Source organism: Branchiostoma belcheri, unplaced genomic scaffold, assembly GCF_001625305.1.
Source record: "Branchiostoma belcheri isolate BF01 breed outbred unplaced genomic scaffold, Haploidv18h27 scaffold32, whole genome shotgun sequence".
Lineage (NCBI taxonomy): Eukaryota > Metazoa > Chordata > Leptocardii > Amphioxiformes > Branchiostomatidae > Branchiostoma > Branchiostoma belcheri.
Window position 1 is genome coordinate 153,946 of NW_017803932.1, and position 20,582 is coordinate 174,527.

Sequence of the window (20,582 nt, forward strand, 5' to 3'; positions counted from 1 at the left end):
AAATCTTTTTAGAGTAATGGTGTGCCTGTCATAACCTGTTAGTTCATTAATCTCTTAAAAGGGTGACTTGTAGTGATTCCGTGCTATGCTGGTCGGACTACCCCTGCTGACTCAACTTCAAATAATTGATTCTTGTTTCTACGCAAATGGTTGTCCCTACTTGTGCGTCAGGATATAACCTTGGAATGACCTATTCCATGCACAGATTACGTGGTTTGTTACAATGGCCTGTTCTTCTTTCATGTGTTGTAGAAAAATGTTATATATCATGTAATACAGATACTGGTCTTGTGCGATTGCTTCGTGAAGTTATGATATCTTAGAAATCATTTATACCTTAGAAAAAAGTTACTTTACCAAACAGTTTTCTGTTCAACACGAACAAGCTATACTGTGACGTACGTTACATAGCCTCGAGCTGTATTTGTGAAACTCGTCACACGCCTTGTGGGTTCGTCACGAAGAGCAACTGAACCGATCCTAATGTGTAAAGAACTATAATTGAGGAAACTCCCTACAGATTTTATACTGCTCAGTGTGTGTGTTCAGGGAAAGCCAGAGACTTCAAATGTTTGTCTCAAGGATATACTGTTTCTTGAGAATACTTCTGCTGATTGTGGAGGCTACCCTTTCACAAGGTACGTCAAGCATGGGTGAACAGACGGCATGGTTACCAATCACTCACCATGCAGTATCATTGTTAAGTAGCCTTCGGAAATAAACTAGAAGGCAATAGCCAAAGAACAAGTCTAAGTTAGGAATGACAGTAAATCAGATCACTAACGTTATACCAACATTTTGTTGTGTGAAACTTGAAGGATACTCATTTTAAAATAAGAAGTTAAGAATGGTCCAATTGGGACAAAATTGGGCCGTGACTTCAGTGTATGTTCTTCTCAGTGTGATTTTAGGGTGGTGGGTGGAGACGTAAGGTGCCCGAGTTTGGAATTGTTGGTTGTCATTATTCTGGGCCCATGTGAAAACTTGGGTGTGGTAGGTGTGGTGTTTGTGGGGTAGGGGTGGGGGGCATCCGGCAGGTACATGGACACGTCTAAAATTATACGTTCTAAAATATGTTGGGTATCATACCCATATCGACACCTGCTATTATTATTGTTATTGTCAATTATTGTTGTTGGTAAATTCAGACTTCTTACTTTTGCGTTTTGGGTTACACGGTCTCGCAGTCAGACATTCAGTGACCTTGTCCACGCGAATGCAGTCATTTGAAAATTGCTGTTTTCGCACAGGCTGCATCCAACACTCCACAGTCACCCACAGCGAGGTATACAACGGGATTTGCTACGCTTTCATTAATTCAAATGTGGATTTCAACACTTATGTCAACACAGGTAAGTTAAGAGATACTAGGGGAATACCTAGCCCTGCAAATGCTTCATAGTCATTTGGCCTTTTACAAGGTGACGCCCTTGGTCCACTTCACAGGTGTGGCTGATTATACGTCGGTGAGTCAACCTGCCAAGTAGACACAAGGACATCCCTTTGTCTTATAGAGACGTTGGGACAAGACATTATGTTCTTCTAAAACTTGAAAACCTTGCCCTTGAACAGTAGACATCGAAGTCAATTAGAAAATGTGAACTTAGAAGCTACAAAGTAAAGTACTGTCGGTTATATAAGCATATCTTCCTTTCACACTTACATCCTGTAACCTGGGGTCAATGTTAGCGTGGGTGTTGAGTGGTCAATTACTTCTACACCACTGGAACCCGAGATGATCACACGATCCATGGAAACACTTGACCTTTGCGTGAGATGAGAGTCTTCTAAGAGGAAAACGCGGTCTCCTATCAATAAATTGGATCCGAGACTGCCACAATATTATTAGTACTCTTATTACACCGGAAGACTTTCTGTAATAGTTGGAATGATAATATCTAGAGGTGCCTGTTGAATATCGTAATTGATATAAATGTGAAAGGCGTAGTAGTTAAAGTAATGAATTGTTAGATGTTGGAACTAAAGTTTGGAGAGATAGTGTTTCTTCCACCAACTTTCAAAATTTCATATCAGTAATGCTAAAGAATCCAACTCACTTATTGAGAAGAGAGGGGATGACCAGGTATACTTGGCTATAAAACTGAGCCATGGCGAAGCCGTATTTCACTATTACCGTGCAAAAGAACAACACGCTTATCCTGATCTAAAGTAACTCCTGTCGAGGGGGGGGAAGGAGATATATACATGTACAGAGATACCGTCCTACGTTTGACAGGAAGGAAGAAAGGACTTACTAACACCAACATATTAGTGTAATCCGATATTTTTATAACAATATCCTTTTGGTTTTTGGTGCATGAAAGCATGCATGTAAATGTTTTCATCACAGAACTCACAGCACGATAATGTAACGTTCTTAATTCCAATCGTCATGGGTCAGTAGATAAAAAGGTTTACGTATATAGGTAGCTGCCTAAGACTGCCCTGTGGCATCCATGTGTAGTATCTAGATCGTAGGAGCACATCAAAATGATAACAGTGAGAAGATGCACACGGGGTAAATAAAGTATAAACATATACCCTCTTGTAACCCTTTTTTCTCCCTTTGTGTAACACTGTAAGAGATGTTCGTAACTGGTGCTGTATAGTTGTACACACGTCAGGCTAGGCGTGGTAACTTTCAATCATTATCAATCATTATCAATTATTACCTCAGCTATAGTAGGGAATCTGTCTTCAGCTGTATGTATTGAAAGATATCTTGGCTTTGTTACTTCCTTTCTTGATTGTTGACAAAACATATGTCTAGTCACATGTTTTACAATATTTGTACCATTACATTCTCAGCCTGTCTGTATGTTGTGTTGGAAAATATGATAGCTTGTGCGTAAGTTTGTAGAGTGACTGTAGACTTACTTTATCTAATCTCCAAGCAGATGTTGGGGTGGATGATTGTAACTTTCTGATTACCGGATTTCTCTTACAGCCAATCACTCCAATGATGAAACATCAATTTCCTGACCAGTCTGGCGAGTGTCTGTCAAGAAAGCCGGATAGTCGGTAGATCTTACGATCTTCCATGCCAACATCTGCTTGGAGTTGTACTATATCATCCTACAGAATAGTTTCGGTTCATGCATATTTCTTTACCAAAATTGTTGTCTTGTCTGCCTCGTCCAGCCTGCTCCGTTATAGGCGGCACACCAGCACTCATCACGGACAATGGCATCCAGACCTTTCTCTCCAATACCATATCCGGAAACTCACAGTTAGCCAGCTCCATCTTCTGGGTGGGATTAGAATACCTGTCTGACGAGCAGCGATGGGCATATCGTGACCAAGCAAGGTGAGCTTTTTAGTAGTTGTAAAGGTCACGGAGTTACAATAGACACATGCCATGCTATGCAGGTAGAATGGTAACATAAGTGTTATGTTACTCATTACTTGTGGATATGCTAAAGAATATATATGGGGCATGTTTGTGTTATTTTTATTCTTGCAATACGACAACTAGGAGAAATTTTCCTTGGGGGCATATTGACCCTAGGCTCTGATATCAGTACGACTTTATTGTTCTAGCAGATGGTGCTGTGCCACGTTTGTTCCTCAAAAACCCAATGCAATATCTCTGTATTACCCCAACTATTATGTTGTACAGGACCTCCCTTCCGGGCGACTATGACGAATGGGCAAACGGGGAGGAACCAGAAAATGCAGCACCACCGAAAACCTGTGTGCTTCTCCTGCCTGAACGGGGTCACAGATGGGGCATCAGAGACTGTCGAAGACCTAAACTAGGAGTCTGTCAAATCCCAAGTGGGCTATATTGTTTTATTACCCTAAAACTGTGAAAAGTCCCATTATGATTCTTAGAGATATTCTTTAAAGAATGATAAATTAGATAGATGCTCATTAGCAATAACCAGAATGCAAAGCCTATTCCAAGACAGTTATCTATTCTGTGTGCATGTGAGCATTTATGGCGTGCAGTTTCTATCTTTCCAGCCAGAGGGCATTTACCATCAGAGATGGTGTGTTGCTGTTAGTTATAATCATATTTTACGTTTCCAGACTGTGTCTATGCTATAAGTGTGCTAACGCCGAGTACAACGGCACATGCTTCTCGTTTTCATCAAAATCTCCCAACTTAATAATTTACCTGAAAGCAGACTGTCAATGTAAAGAAAGGAACAATTTATCGAATTTCAATTGATCGAATTTCTTTCTTTTCTATAGCGTCGAGAGTACCGACAACTCCTCGTCTGCCGATGGCTACATTCCCTGCAGGTAGGACCCTCTTGACAACTTACTGAACATTTTCACAATATGCCTATCGTTATACAGGGTCCAGTTTTACGGAAAATCAGTGACACTTTGTTTACACTGGTGCTTCTCCAGGTTGTGCGCAGTATCCATCCCTAGCAGCCAGTGCGGACTACAACGGCACATGTTACATATTTTCTGCGAGACCAACCGACTACAGAGCGTACCTGAAGACAGACTGCCAACAGTTCAATGCCAGACCAGTTCTAGTCACAAACAACCAAATCCACCAGTTCCTGGTGTCACAACTACAACGATATCCGCAGTTCGACGGCAAACACTTTTGGATTGGTCTCATTCATCATCCGGACCATCAACATTGGATCTACGCCGAGGAAAGTCTGACACCGCTGCCAGACGACTTTGAGGAGTGGGCACCCGACCAAAACGTCACCCACGTGTCGGTTCCTTACAACTGTGCGACCATGTCTGCCGAGCACAACTACAGCTGGGTATTAGAGAACTGTCGGGCAACAACGCCGCACTATATTTGTCAGATTGGTAAGTCAAACATTCTTGTTTAGTTGAGTCCTCTTTTCACGAGTTCAAGTAGCGGAAACTTCGTTGTTACTAATTCAACTTTTCTCTCTTCAAAAGGTGCTTCGACAACAATCACTCCCAATACTACAAGATCGTCAACCTTGATGAGCAGTAAGCAAAGTTTATTGTTTTGTTTTTTGAACGATTCCGGGGCGTAGGTCTAATCGGAAGATAACCAGAAAAGCGTAAGACAAACACGTCTACCAATGACACTATATATTCCTATTGAAATAATGTATACAGATGGAATAGCTAAAGTTATTTTCTGTTCCCCAGCTTCATCTTTGCGGACAACTCCTTCCCAGCCTGTTCCTACCTTTCCTCCTGGTAAGTCATTGCCACAAAAGGTTTCAATGTTGTTAATACAGGATGCATCTTTTAAGGAGCAAACATTGTCCATCATGTTTGTGTTTTGGTCATACACGTTGCTATTAAACATTGTGTAAATCACATCTTTTCCAGGTTGTGCAGAGTATCCAACCTTAGCTGCTAGTGCGGACTACAACGGCATATGTTACATATTTTCTGCGAGACCAACCGACTACAGAGCGTACCTCACGACAGACTGCCAACAGTTTAATGCCACACCAGTCCTAGTCACGAACAACCAAATCCACCAGTTCCTGGTGTCACAACTACAACGATATCCGCAGTTCGACGGCAAACACTTTTGGATTGGTCTCATTCATCATCCGGACCATCAACATTGGATCTACGCCGAGGAAAGTCTGACACCGCTGCCAGACGACTTTGAGGAGTGGGCACCCGACCAAAACGTCACCCACGTGTCGGTTCCGTACAACTGTGCGACCATGTCTGCCGAGCACAACTACAGCTGGGTATTAGAGAACTGTCGGGCAACAACGCCGCACTATATTTGTCAGATTGGTAAGTCAAACATTCTTGTTTAGCTTACTCAATGTAGTTTTATCGAAGAAATTTATTGCACAACCATTCTACAATGTATGAAGTATTTATATCTATTGCTATGCAACAAATGTAATATGAGACTGATCTAGATTACAAAGTTTACATTGTATAGGATGGGAATGTACTTTTACAATCAATAGTTGAATGTCTAAGGTAATGATTGAAGCTAGTCAAAATTAGTTGGATGTGTTTATTTCTTACCAGAATATCAGAAGGGAAAAGGCTGCCCCTAAAAAAAGGAAGTGTACACTTGAGTTACGATCCAATGAAATGCAAGTAGGAACACCAACGATGGCGACCGGAACCTGGTTGCTTTATTGATATGGGATGTGAGTAAAAAGGCTTTATAATCAGTACATGCTTCAATATACCCTTCAACAGGCCCCACAACCACTACTTCTCCCATTACAACAAGACAGACTACTTCTGCGATAGCCACAACTGCCACCCTGGGTAAGTAACTGTAGTCCAAGATAAAAATCTTATTCGGGAAATCTCCTTCCTTCTGGCAGTTTGACGTGCAACAACTAGTTCAACTATATTCCTATAGTCACCTTAATTACGTTCTATCCTCGCTGGATGGCACAAGTGCCCTTTACGTTCCAACTTGGGGTGGTTATGAACCATCCTTTTTTTCCATCCTTCACAATGGCGCGGGGATCTTTTCGCTTTCAGTGTGGGGCGTTTGTAAGCTACATGTGCTATAGATACAACAGCTTCGTACAGGCCAACAGTTGTTGTAACTGTGCGAACTCCTCTCTCAACACTCACCACAGACACCGTTCTCCCAACACCCGCGGCTACATATCCAAGCAATATTCCTAATTCCTAATATCAACATAGCAGCTCTCCCCACTTCTGTCTACATGACAGTCATCCCAAGCCAACTACTATAGAGAAACTCTCCCCTCTACTGAGAAACTATAATAAGCTAATGTTTATTGGACTTGTTTCGAGACAATACACCGTGGACAATAGCCCCTATGACAAGAAACAGCGCTGCCTTACAGGCATTACTTCCTGTCTCAACTATTGAGTCGATGTCGACAGTTTCTTCCACTTTTTTGTAAGTAGCGACAATGTTAGGATTGTTTTCTACTGAGTTTTAAACAACAGTTCCCCTCACTACTATAGAGACAACAGCACCACCTACCACTATTAGGACAACCGCTCAAACCACTACTGTCGAGGCAACAGCTCCTGCCACCACTATAGAAACAACAGATCCAGGTTCTACTATAGAGACTTCGGCACCCCTCACTACTTTAGAGACAACAGCTCCTCCAGCTACTATCATGTCAACAGCCCCACCAACTACTATCGACACAACAGCCACTCTCAGTTCAATCGAGACAACTACTATTAAGACAACAGCCCCTCAAACTACTTTAGAGACAACGGCCCCTCCAACTTCTATCGTGACAACAGCCTTTTCCACTACTATCGAGACAACAGCCCCTCCAACTTCTATCGTGACAACAGCCCCTCCCACTTCTATTGAGACAACAGCCCTTCCAACTTCTATCGAGACAACAGCCCCTCCCACTTCTATCGAGACAACAGCCCCTCCCACTTCTATCATGACAACAGCCCCTCAAACTTCCATCGAGACAACAGCCCCTCCAACGTCTATCGTGACAACAGCCCTTCCAACTTCTATCGAGACAACAGCCCCTCCCACTTCTATCGAGACAACAGCCCCTCCCACTTCTATCATGACAACAGCCCCTCCCACTTCTATCATGACAACAGCCCCTCCGACATCTATCGAGACAACAGCCCCTCCAACTTCTATTGAAACAACAGCCCCTCCCACTTCGATCGAGACAACGGCTCCTCCCACTTCTATCGTGACAACAGCCCTTTCCTCTACTATCGAGCCAACAGCCCCTCCAACTTCTATCGTGACAACAGCCCCTCCCACTTCTATTCAGACAACAGCCCCTCCAACTTCTATCGTGACAATGGCCCCTCCCACTTCTATCGAGACAACGGCTCCTCCCACTTCTATCGTGACAACAGCCCCTCCGACATCTATCGAGACAACAGCCCCTCCAACTTCTATTGAAACAACAGCCCCTCCCACTTCGATCGAGACAACGGCTCCTCCCACTTCTATCGTGACAACAGCCCTTTCCTCTACTATCGAGCCAACAGCCCCTCCAACTTCTATCGTGACAACAGCCCCTCCAACTTCTATCGTGACAATGGCCCCTCCCACTTCTATTCAGACAACAGCCCCTCCAACTTCTATCGTGACAATGGCCCCTCCCACTTCTATCGAGACAACGGCTCCTCCCACTTCTATCGTGACAACAGCCCTTTCCTCTACTATCGAGCCAACAGCCCCTCCAACTTCTATCGTGACAATGGCCCCTCCCACTTCTATCGAGACAACGGCTCCTCCCACTTCTATCGTGACAACAGCCCCTCCAACTTCCGTCGTGACAACAACCCTTTCCACTACTATCAAGACAACAGCCCCTCCAACTTTTATCGTGACAACGGCCCCTCCAACTTCTATCGTGACAACGGCTCCTCTCATTACTTTAGAAGCAACAGCCTCATCTACGACTATCAACACAATAGCCCGAACCCCTACTACCATGACAACAGCACCTCCCACTATTATCAAGACAGCAGCCCCTCCCACTTCTATCGAGACAACAGTCGTTCCTAATACTATCGAGAAAACAGCTACCCTACCTACTACAGCCAAGACTACAGCTCTTCACTCTACAATCGAGACTTCAGCCTCACCCACTACTATCAAGACATCAGCTATCCCCACTTCTCCCACTACAGATCCTCCAAAAAGTTACACGACTGCACCCTTTCTCACTACGATACAGACATTAGCTCCTCTATCTACTGTCCCTGAAGAAGCTTTTTCCACTGCTGTTGATATAGAGCCAAGTGCCCAAACTACTGTTAACACAATATTGTTTCCCACAGTTAAAACCACTACGAAGAAAATAACGACCTCACGTCCACCGAGTTCCTCCAGCTCCCCTACACCCTTGGCAACGACAACAGCTCCAACACCATCTAATAGTCCCTCTGCAAAACCATCCGCTAGTCCCTCCCCAACACCATCCGCTAGTCCATCTCCAACATCATCTCCTAGTCCCTCTCCAACATCATCCCCTAGTCCCTCTCCAACACGATCACCTAGTCCCTCTCCAACATCATCCCCTAGTCCCTCTCCAACACGATCACCTAGTCCCTCTCCAACATCATCCCCTAGTCAATCTCCAACATCATCTCCTAGTCCCTCTCCAACACCATCCGCTAGTCCATCTCCAACATCATCTCCTAGTCCCTCTCCAACACCATCTACTAGTCAATCTCCAACACCATCTCCCAGTCCCTCTCCAACATCATCCCCTAGTCAATCTCCATCATCATCTCCTAGTCCATCTTCAACACCATCCGCTAGTCCATCTCCAACACCATCTAATAGTCCATCTTCAACACCATCTCCTAGTCCCTCTCCAACACCATCTCCTAGTCCCTCTCCAACACCATCTCCTAGTCCCTCTCCAACACCATCACCTAGTCCCTCTCCAACATCATCCCCTAGTCCCTCTCCAACACGATCACCTAGTCCCTCTCCAACATCATCCCCTAGTCAATCTCCAACATCATCTCCTAGTCCCTCTCCACACCATCCGCTAGTCCATCTCCAACATCATCTCCTAGTCCCTCTCCAACACCATCTATTAGTCAATCTCCAACACCATCTCCTAGTCCCTCTCCAACACCATCCGCTAGTCCATCTCCAACATCATCTCCTAGTCCCTCTCCAACACCATCAGCTAGTCCATCTCCAACACCATCCCCTAGTCCCTCTCCTACACCAGCTATTAGTCAATCTCCAACACCATCTCCCAGTCCCTCTCCAACATCATCCCCTAGTCAATCTCCATCATCATCTCCTAGTCCATCTTCAACACCATCCGCTAGTCCATCTCTAACACCATCTAATAGTCCATCTTCAACACCATCTCCTAGTCCCTCTCCAACACCATCTCCTAGTCCCTCTCCAACACCATCTCCTAGTCCCTCTCCAACACAATCTCCTAGTCCCTCTCCAACATCATCCCCTAGTCAATCTCCAACATCACTCTCCCTAGTCCCTCTCCAACACCATCTAAAAGTCCATCTCCAACACCATCCCCTAGTCCCTCTCCAACACCATCTCCTAGTCCCTCCCAAACACCATCCGCTAGTCCATCTCCAACACCATCTCCTAGTGCCTCTCCAACATCATCTCCTAGTCCATCTCCAACATCATCTCCTAGTCCCTCTCCAACATCATCCCCTAGTCCCTCTCCAACACCATCTCCTAGTCCATCTTCAACACCATCCGCTAGTCCATCTCCAACATCATCTCCTAGTCCCTCTCTAACATCATCCCCTAGTCCCTCTCCAACACCATCTAATAGTCCATCTCCAACACCATCTAAAAGTCCATCTCCAACACCATCCCCTAGTCCCTCTCCAACACCATCTCCTAGTCCCTCTCCAACAACATCTCCCAGTCCATCTCCAACACCATCTCCTAGTCCATCTCCAATACCATCTCCTAGTCCCTCTCCAACATCATCTCCTAGTCCCTCTCCATCACCATCTCCTAGTCCCTCTCCAACACCATCTCCTAGTCCATCCCCAACACCATTGAAGACTACAACGTCTAAACCGTCTACGCCATTGCCAACAACAGAAACAAAATCTACTACTAAAATCGTAGTATCATCTTTTAGTCCATCTCCAACACCATTGGAAACAACAAGTAAACCTTCTACGCCATTACCAACAACGAAAGCAAAGTCTACTACAAAATTCGTGACATCATCTCCGAGTCCCTCTCAAACACCATTGAAGACACCAACGTCTAAACCTTCGACGCCATTGCCATCAACAAGAACAAACGCAAAGTCTACTACAAAATACGTAACAACGACTCTTAGTTCCTCTCCAACACCAATGAAGACTAAAACATCTAAACCTTCTACGCCATTGCTGACAGCAAAGACAAAACTTAATATCGAGATCATAACACCATCTCCTAGTCCCTCTCCAATTGCTGCAACTGCCTTTTATATTTGTACGGACGCATGTCATCGATATGCATCCTGTAAACTGGTGGATCTGGAATCTGGAAATTGTGTTTGCGATCCAGGCTACCTAGGAGACGGGATCACCTGTAGACCAGATCCAGGTATGTTTGTACATTGTAGTTATATCACAACTATCTACAAAAACGTTAGTCAATCATTTCCTTCAAACCGCTGTTAGACATTGCACAACAGTATGATTATACAACATGTGGCAATTCTTATTACTGCAACGAGTCTGGGGAGCTAAAATACTCTATAATAGACTAATACGTAGTATGGGATGAGACCATAGATTTATAAAGCGTGCGATAAATACTTGCTAGATATTCAATGACAAGTGTATTCCTTTGTAATTCATTTTTTCCAGGCTCGAGAGAGCTCCATTTCGAACAGCTACTCCCAGGAAGAACGTTCACAAACGCCCTTAGGAACAGAAATTCTCGAGAGTTTAGGAGACTAGCATTTCTGCTGAATAACCAGGTACGTCATGATAGCAATGTTAGTTTTTCAATTAATATTAGATTAATATTGAATAAATTAATATTAAAACACCATAGATTTTGCTACCCGTTGTGGCATTATGTCTACATGTGCATTTCTTGTCAACAGTTAACGGGTTACCTTGAGAACAGCACCTTACGAGACGATTTCATTGGTCTTACTGTCCTGGATTTCCGAAACGGCAGCGTCCTGGCAGATTTTGTCGTGCACGTGAACACGTCTTCCAGCATCAACCAGAGTCACATCAGAGAAGCGTTCACACAGGGAGTTCAGAACAACCCAGAGGGCAACACCCTAGGCATTGATCCAGCAGACTTGTAAGACATAATAACTTTATTTATTCAATAATTCTATGTAACATCTGTGTCCATAATATCGGCACCTTGAGAAACAGTGTGCTTAAAGATATTTTTACTGCAACATACCCTAGGTATGTACATTTGATGTGTGAAGGAGTGCATACCAAAAGTATGTTGCAGTAAAAATATCTTTAAGCACACTGTTTCTCAAGGTGGCGATATTATGGACCCTGGTGATATTATGGACACAGATAATGCAATGCATAGATAATTTAATAATAATTATATATAAAACAATTCCACTATACAATCCATGTACTGGCCAGTACAGAGTGAAAGCATATACTGTACTGGTATTATTCATGTTGCAGAATTTTTAATGTTTAGTCACAATGTATACTGCCCTGTATTTACAATGCAGGGATTATCACATGTTTTATATAGCTTTATATATATATAGTTCAAATGTTGTCATGCTTTCTTTCCAGATGCTATAAGGCTGACGGTGAAAAGGCATACTGTTCATCAGGTGAGCATACCATACACTGCAAAAATACCCACATTCAAACTTTGTAAGAGCGTAATAGTGTTTAAACATTGTCCGATAAGAGTGTGAGGCAGCGAGATGTACATTTGTAAAGATATGATTCATATGATATGATATGATTGTAGGTTGAAAAAAATCATTGGTCATTTTTATGTTCTAATTTTCGTATTTGTCCCTGTGCAAGTACGACCAACGGAGTTTATCCCGACTACAACGGATCAGATGCTTAGTGGAGGTTAGTGTCAAGGAGATATATATCGATCATATATCACGTACACGTAGAAATGCCGATATCAATGTTGTAGCTTTCAGTTCATACATTATTTTCATACAGGAGATGTGTTTCTAAACCTCTATCTTTCCATACAGCTGTCGTTGCTGGCATTGCTCTTGCTGCCCTGGCAGTGATTCTGGTTATTGCTGCTATTTTTACGGTTTGGACTCGACAGAAAAGTTACAGGTATTTCTTATTGCTTTTCACATACATGTACCTAAGCCATGTTTGCTGTGATAGTGGGATAAACGTGTTTTATACATAAGAGTCCCCAGGACTCTTAACTGTACATAATGCTCTCCAATTGAGCTAGATAAGTGTATCAAATTTTTAATTCTCCTCAACGTATACGTGAGATTAAGCTGGACGATTTTTAACGGATGTAAATTTTTAGTGAATGGAACAGTATCATTGTGTTATAGGATGCTTCTTTAAAACGATTATATCTATAAGAGTATGTTTCTCGCTACTCTAACAAGACAAGAGGAAGCCTTCGGGCTGTGTTTTAATGATAGTCTTTATCTGTATAAATTGGAATATTGCTTTTGGGGTGTCTGCCTGCCTGTCTCTGGTACTGTTTTCTGAATGATAACGGCGTATGTTTGTCTTTCAGGACAAAGGACTATGAAGCTAGACTTGAGGCCAAGAACCCTTGGTGGGAAAATTCTCGATCAACAGTTGAAGCGAGAAGCTTGTCGCAGCGCACAAGCATCATACTAAATGACTACGGATTCAAATACTAATGGCATTCAATTTGCTAACGTTATAATATAATGTGATGTGTGTAATTAACAATTCGTTGATGGTCTCGATGTTCGTGATCGTGATCGCTTGTATAGGAACAGTACACAAGCACTTGCACCTAAAATTACAAAACGTTATGGCTATCTAAACGCTTGTCGATTCAATGTACGGATATACATAGGTAGAATGCTTTTGATGTATTGGTTATACAGATGTCACATAATAGTTTCAATATATTTCATGTCCATGGCCTTCTTGTGAAATGTATGCCAACTTTAATATGCAATCTTTATATTAAAGTTTCGATATATTCCATATAAGTAACTTCACTGTAAAATATATACTGACTTCAAAATGCAATTAGTAGTATTAGATTTAGAAATTGCTTCATTAAATTCTATGTCAATTACTTTTGTATAGACTAGTATACACTGATTTCAATTTGTGAATTGGACAATAAAATGTGATATATGTGAAAATCATATGTGGTTATATATAAATACTACCTGTAATTGATAAATGATAACGTCCAATACTTACCCGTCCCCCATGACACGAAAATATATAGTTTTCCAAACTACCGAAAAACTACTTTCTGTAACAAACTTTTTAGTAGCTTTCGAGTGTAACGCCTTGTAGTTGAAAACAAGAGGATTTTGTGAATAAGGCCATGTTGATTTGATTATATGGATGACATCCTCCGGGAGCCCAAAAATTGATGCGCGCGTGCGAATAAAAAAAGTTTTGCAAAAAAAAAGTTGTTTTCATCATGAAATCTACGTGGTCATGAGGGTTGAACAAATGGCACAGAATATGGTTTGGTAAATAATCTACTCTTCAAATTCCATTTCTTTACAATTTCGTCTTTTTTCGTTTGATTTTGGCATTCTACGACATTGGTATGTTTTTTTGTGTAACTTACGGTATATTTTTGCTCATTTTGCAACTGTTTTGTACGATTTACAGTATGGTTGAAAACTTTTTTTGGGGAACGGCCGAAAATTCATGCGCGCGCGGATGTCATCCATATAATCAAATCAACATGGCCTAATGAAGAGTAAAAAGGCCTGATTACGCCTCACGAAAAAGGCCTTCCCTCACATCAGCCTTGGAACGTGATAAAATCAAATCAGGGTGACTTAAATGACCGCGGTTGGCTGATGCACATCATCTTTTAGAACTAACGACCCGCCCAACAGGTTCTCTTAACGTTAACGCCCATTTAAACGTACGCCAACTGAACATCACGGCCGTAACAACAATAGATCTTCACAACATCAGCCAGGAGAGGAATCATTGTTGTTTCAGGTAGCATCTATACACTTAACTACAACCGCTGTTAATTAATATCATAATGGCTTTTTCCCGATATCTGTAGCCTGGATGAGGGAAAACTCCCTGGACGACTGGATTGTGTTCCCTGGACGACTGGATTGTGTTACTTACGGGGGGCTAGTTGATTGGCGAGCCGACGAGAACTTGTCATCCTGTAATCTGGCATCCAGGCTACGATATCTGCCATGTAATGACGACGTGCTTCAAGTAAACTACGGGAAACTACCGTAACGTTACGGTAGACTGCTTATGACGACGTGCTTCAAGTAAACTGCGAGAACTGAAAGACTCCGTTCCTAGATTTTCTACAAACCCGCGGCCGTCGGCCATTTTGAAATGTATACGCCTAGTCGTCCTAGCGCATATTAAGTTGCCAAAAAAAGGGTACTTTAAATAAAGCTTGTAAAGCAAGGAAACTTCGTAGAAATTCAGGGGAGTCCTATATGTGGTGGTGGATTTTGCCGCGGTTGCGTGTGGGCCGATATTTTGCAAGGATTAGTGGGCTTTCGCTTAAAAGCGGAAGTAAAGTGGGTATTCGGTAAGAAGAGAAAAAAAACCAGTAGATTTCGATTTATTTAAGTTCGGCTTGATGGATTCGCTTAAAATTTGGTATTAATACGTCGGAACACAATCTGGACATGACCACACAAAAAATTAAGATTCGGGCTATAGGACTGGTGAGGTGAGGTGTGGGATATACCTGTAGCAGATATAACAAATGAAGCTTGATGTATAAAAGCACAATATACGATATGTGATACTAAGTATATTGTCACAGAGGCAGGAATACGCATACAAGCCCAAATAAGTTCTCTGAAATTGATTGAAGAGACATGTTAGGATTTTTACAGTAACGCCAGACAAGACAACCGAGTGGTATGAATTTGCCCCCCTCCCCTGCAGTGACATTTTCATTGTCGTTTACGATCTTTCCATGTTGTGTCATTAGATGGAATACTCCGTGAGTGTGCAGGTCGGAAGACTACATGCCGTCTTCCTGCTTCTAGTCTTCTTGCTGCTGGGAACAGCGTTTTACTACATCCAGGTTTGTCGAAAAAAGTTATAGTGTGGCTATATCACTACAATAAATGTTAATTTACACCCCTACTCATGTACATGTCAGTAGAGGCTGCGACCGCTAAGCGACAGTATATTTCAGCAGTGTGGATGTATGTTAAAGACTGCATGGATATTAGAAACTCGTCCAAGAAACGATTGTGTAAGTTGATACCTATCTCATACTAGCCACCCACTTTTGTCTTAGCTAGGCTAGCCTTATGAAAATGTAGTTCATATGTACTTACTTATATAAGTTAGTAGATGCCATACTTTGTACCTTGTACAATTGTTGCGCAATAAAGTTATTATTTGACAGCTAGTCGCTCAACGAATTTCCTATGTAAAGAACGATTGAAAGATTACCAGCAAGACTTGCATGATTACTAGAACTCTACCCTTTACACTTTTTAATGCCTCCCCAATATCCTCTTTTTTCTCAGTACAATAGTTTTATGAAGATTAATATGGATATTTCAAGACTGCCACCTAAACAACGGTTCATGAACACGACGCAGTGGACCATGGCTGAATACACAGAGGTACCCGTGTCCTGTTGCAACACAAATATTTGATAAAAACGACCATACAAAAAGAAGTGTCAACACATTTAAAGTTAGATGATTTATATAATTACCTTGAACGGCAAACGACCCAAACAAGATGTCAGAGATTTCAAACTTGCGGGAAGTAGATATGATTCGTGACAATTTATTACGTCATAGGATGCATTATCACTTATGCAATGGTATGTCGAAACTTACTCCAATATTATACCATGGTTTTATTTTAAATACATTCGTGGCGACCGTATCCTTAGACAGGGGCAAAACTGTCAATCGAGTGAAATCCAATCTCTGCCCACTCACTTCGGAATCCAAATATCCTATAGCTAACATCATTATCGCTTCCCCAAAACAATAGAACGCCCTCAGTTTGCATTAATCGTACGACTACGACGATTGCGCGACAAATATGCACAGACCATTACATAGCTACGTACACGTGTAGCTATAGTTATAGCGTCTGCTGACCCGTGCCTAATTATCTATTATGTCAGGTGTAAACTTGTATATGCTGCCCTATGCCCGCAGGCATGGGAGAGCCCACGGAGATCTGACATATAAAAATCACAGATGTCTCATCAGGCGTTTTTTTCTGCACCTTTTCTCACAGGATATGACGGAAGCCACATCTGCAGTTCAGGCTGTGTTGGGGTATGGTTATTAAACAGTTCATATTCAACTTTATTACCTAAAAGAACTTCGAATTTCTAGATTTAGCGTTTGATTTTGACAATCCATCTCATGCCAGCCCCGTCGCTTGTATCTATTTTCTAGCCACGGTCCCGGCGTGCTGGTATCTCCTGCGTTTGGCCAATCAAATTCCCCCTCCTATTGTTAAAGGTGAAGTTACCAGCCAATCGCGTTGCCTCCTGGCCGGGTGCCGTAAGCGTCGACGTAATTGGCTGGTGGCGGCGCTGGCGGCCATGGCCAGCGCTATTATAAACGGCGCGAGAAGAACGTAACGCAGGCCGGTACGCCAGGTCCGTTGCTAAATAGTCCAATCGAATCTGGGCATTCTTCTTGTAAGCGCTCATCCCATACAGAAAAGTGGCCATTCCTCCACTTTAACCCTTGTCCTGCTGGCATTTTTTATACCATATTTTCATAGACCCTTGATTTTTTTTGCCCTGCGCTGGCGTAGTTACTTCTACATTCGTTGCGTTTCGCTGCAGTGTGATGCCTTGCAAGAGAAATACCCCCAAATCGGACATATACAGGGCGCTATATGGGTAGTACTGTACGTGCAACCCAAATATATATATATGGACCTGGCAGGACAAGGGTTTTAAAAAGAACATTCCTCTGCAAACGTGGTCTGGCATGAGAGAATGATCTGGTCCTGACAACAAATTTGCTCACTCCGTGTTGTTTTCTTGTAAAACAGCAAAGGGACTTGTCAGCCTCATCTTAACGTGGCCTTCATGAAGATTCACAAGTGTGGGTCATCTTTGATATCCCACATGCTCCTTCGCTTTGGATACGGACATAACTTGATTGTTGCACTGCCGAGTGAAAAGGGGCGTGAAATCATAGGTGGTTTTGGCATAATCAAGTAAGTAACGTTCACTTACATTTTGCGACCGATGGTTACATTTGCCAGGTATATTACATCCAAATTAAAGAAAGCAATGATGGGCTCGATATGTTTTTCTTTGATGTCATGAATAATAACGACCAATTTGACGATATCTTTTAATATCTTGTGGTCTGCTGGACTCACTGGAGTACGATTTTTGGACAGAGATCATGTAACATAGAGCTCCCTACGGTTAGCAACTTGTTATGACACTACAGGGTGTTTTGGTTTGGCAAATGATTTAGACAATAACTCCAGAAGGGTTTGACCGATTGCCATAAGTTTTGGTATATAGGTGATGGTTGGCATAATTAAATGCGTGTTATGCATCATATGTATTATGAGTGTCTAATTTGCATAATTAATGACAAAAACGTATAATCCGTCTTCCGTGTTTTACTATACGTACCCCATACCAGCGGTGCACTTGCATATTGGCAATCATTCGGATGCTAGCCTGGAATCCAGTAGCCTGGGTACCTTCCGGTTTTCGCTACGCAACGCTCGATTTTTTCTAGGAATCCAGGACAACAAACATGTTCCCTATTTTCAATACTGCCGTATGAGACATTTGAGCTCTAGCTGTGTACGTAAGACCATGTTGATTTGATTATATGGATGACATCCTCTGGGAACTCCAAAACTGATGTGAGCGTGCAAATAAAAAAAAGTTTGCAAAATTGGCAAAAAAAGTTGCCTTCATTATGAAATCTAGATGGTCATGAAGGTTGAACAAATGACTAAACACACAGAGTAATATTTCATTGGTGAAAAATAGACTCTTCATTATACATATTTTCATTCTTACACATTTTTTGTTGTCTTTTGGAATGGATTTTGGTATTTTGCGACATAAGTATCGTTTTCCAATATTTTTCATTTCAATTTACGAAATTCTGTACGAATTACAGTATGGTCAAACACTTTTTTTTCTTTTTTTGGAGATGGACGAAAATTCATGCGTCTGCAGATGTCATCCATATATTCAAATCAACATGGCCTAAAGTCGATATTTCTATTACTCGTCCTCTTATATATATCATATACAGCAGTGGCCCATACCAGGTACATGTACTAGTATTCGTTACGAAACTGCCAAAAGCCATATAACGGTGTTTCCATGACACACAGAGATGACGACTATGTGCATCCTCCTGGCGGACAACGCTGGAATTCCTTCGTCGGCCACCACGCCTTCTACAACAGAACACGCTTTCGCCAGCTCATGGCTCCCAACACAAGGTAAACATAGATGTATTCAAATTTCTTACCTCGGTACACGGAGTTTTTTCAGTGCCCGTTTGTGTGCTTGCTTGTGTACCCGTATACGTGACGTAGTTTTATCTTGAAAGTTCATCTGTTCTGGTAGAAGTCATTATGAAACTAGTTACAACTACAAAGGCCGACATTTGCTTTGGAGCAAATGCAGCAGATGGCTTCACCACGCCACCCGTACCAAAAATGGGCCTGTCCCCCTCCCGCACAAATGCATTGCTCTTAAATCACCCCTGTCCAAAACATGAAGTGTTCCAACAGTCTATATCTCCATGCAGCAATAGAATCTTCCAACGACTGCAAATGTCAGGTCTTTCTGCCTCAAAATTGAATCCATTTCTGACATGTGTACCGTCGATACTGGTCCTTACGGGGAAGAGTGATACCATGGAGTAAGTTTACGAGATAATACATCGATTAAACCGCGTACGTGTGGTATGCTCGTGATGTCATTCTACAGCACCTATATTGTCTTCCATTGTTTCTTTTCTAATCCAGGTATGTCGCCATTCTACGAGAACCACTGAAACGACTCAGGTCCGCTTTCCAATATTTTCATATTGGAAGGTTTTTTCCTGGACTTGCGAAAAAAACTCCCAAAGGACATGCTCACTTCACAACGTATCTTGCCAGGCCGACTTACTGGGATCCGCGGTACAAGCCACCCAAAGAAGTTAGGCTGAGAGAACATGTTTGCTTTAGAAATTGCATGGCGCGTGACTTAGGATTGGCAGCGAGAGATTACGACAACCACACCACAGTTGAAGAGTTCGTACGAGGCATCGAGAACGATTTTAAAATCATGCTTATCTTAGAATATCTCCCGGAGTCCTTAGTTCTACTAAAGCGACGCATGTGCTGGACTTTCTACGACATTCTTTACACATCTGAGGGAGGTCATGCAAGGCTTCAAAAATATCGAGGCAGGGCTGATGTCACAGACGAGATGAAACACACGTTCTATCAGCACAACTACGCAGATGTGTTGTTATACACTCGCTTCAATGAATCATTTCATAAGCAGATCAGTCAAGAGGGCTCGGACTTTCAGGAAGAGGTACGTCAGTTCACGGAAGTCAACAAGGACGTCAACGAATACTGTCGATCGAAGGAAAGACAAGGAAAAGGAAATATGGTAGTTGAGAAAAGCAAATGGAACGACGCTTTCTCTGTGGGTATATCACTTTGCAGGCAATATGGTCAAGCTAGAAGGTATTGGGACAACTTACTTCGACTTAAGTATCGACATACAGAAGAGGATAAAAATTAGAAAAAGGGGAAAGCTGTTGGTCATTCTCACAAATCAAGCCGCCGAAGACCACGACCAAAAAGACGCCGACGAAATCACTGATGAGCTAGCATGACAAAATTCTCTGTTCACTTTAATGCTTCTACACTAGCGAATTAGGCATTTTGATAAAATAATGTGATAAAAATAACTGCACCTCGTAAGAGCCATCGTCACACGATAGGAAATAGCCCGCCCGACTGTCTGCAAGCTCAAAATGGACATTTTAGGGCCGTGTCCGGAT

At 42.4% G+C, this 20,582-nt stretch overlaps 3 protein-coding genes across 3 annotated transcripts; all 3 read left to right on the forward strand.

Annotated features, from left to right (window-relative positions):
- Nucleotides 1–465: 465 nt before the first annotated feature.
- Nucleotides 466–9,731, forward strand: LOC109474775 (mucin-5AC-like). The gene is made up of 11 exons (XM_019775137.1): nucleotides 466–638; nucleotides 1,251–1,352; nucleotides 3,142–3,307; nucleotides 3,620–3,777; nucleotides 4,198–4,248; nucleotides 4,360–4,785; nucleotides 4,882–4,935; nucleotides 5,101–5,151; nucleotides 5,287–5,712; nucleotides 6,136–6,207; nucleotides 6,889–9,731. The coding sequence occupies exons 1-11, from the start codon at nucleotides 569–571 to the stop codon at nucleotides 9,729–9,731; spliced, it is 4,419 nt and encodes a 1,472-aa protein (XP_019630696.1). The 5' UTR covers nucleotides 466–568.
- A 133-nt stretch (nucleotides 9,732–9,864) lies between these two features.
- LOC109475030 (vegetative cell wall protein gp1-like) lies at nucleotides 9,865–13,586 on the forward strand (the record flags this gene model as incomplete). Its single annotated transcript, XM_019775570.1, has 7 exons — nucleotides 9,865–10,978; nucleotides 11,245–11,357; nucleotides 11,487–11,695; nucleotides 12,166–12,206; nucleotides 12,409–12,459; nucleotides 12,594–12,684; nucleotides 13,112–13,586. Coding segments are annotated over 7 exons (1,749 nt in total), but the record flags the coding sequence as incomplete, so codon positions are not given.
- A 3,536-nt stretch (nucleotides 13,587–17,122) lies between these two features.
- On the forward strand, nucleotides 17,123–20,359 carry LOC109474776 (galactose-3-O-sulfotransferase 3-like). The gene is made up of 4 exons (XM_019775138.1): nucleotides 17,123–17,157; nucleotides 17,584–17,751; nucleotides 18,907–19,017; nucleotides 19,549–20,359. The coding sequence occupies exons 1-4, from the start codon at nucleotides 17,123–17,125 to the stop codon at nucleotides 20,318–20,320; spliced, it is 1,086 nt and encodes a 361-aa protein (XP_019630697.1). The 3' UTR covers nucleotides 20,321–20,359.
- Nucleotides 20,360–20,582: the final 223 nt, after the last annotated feature.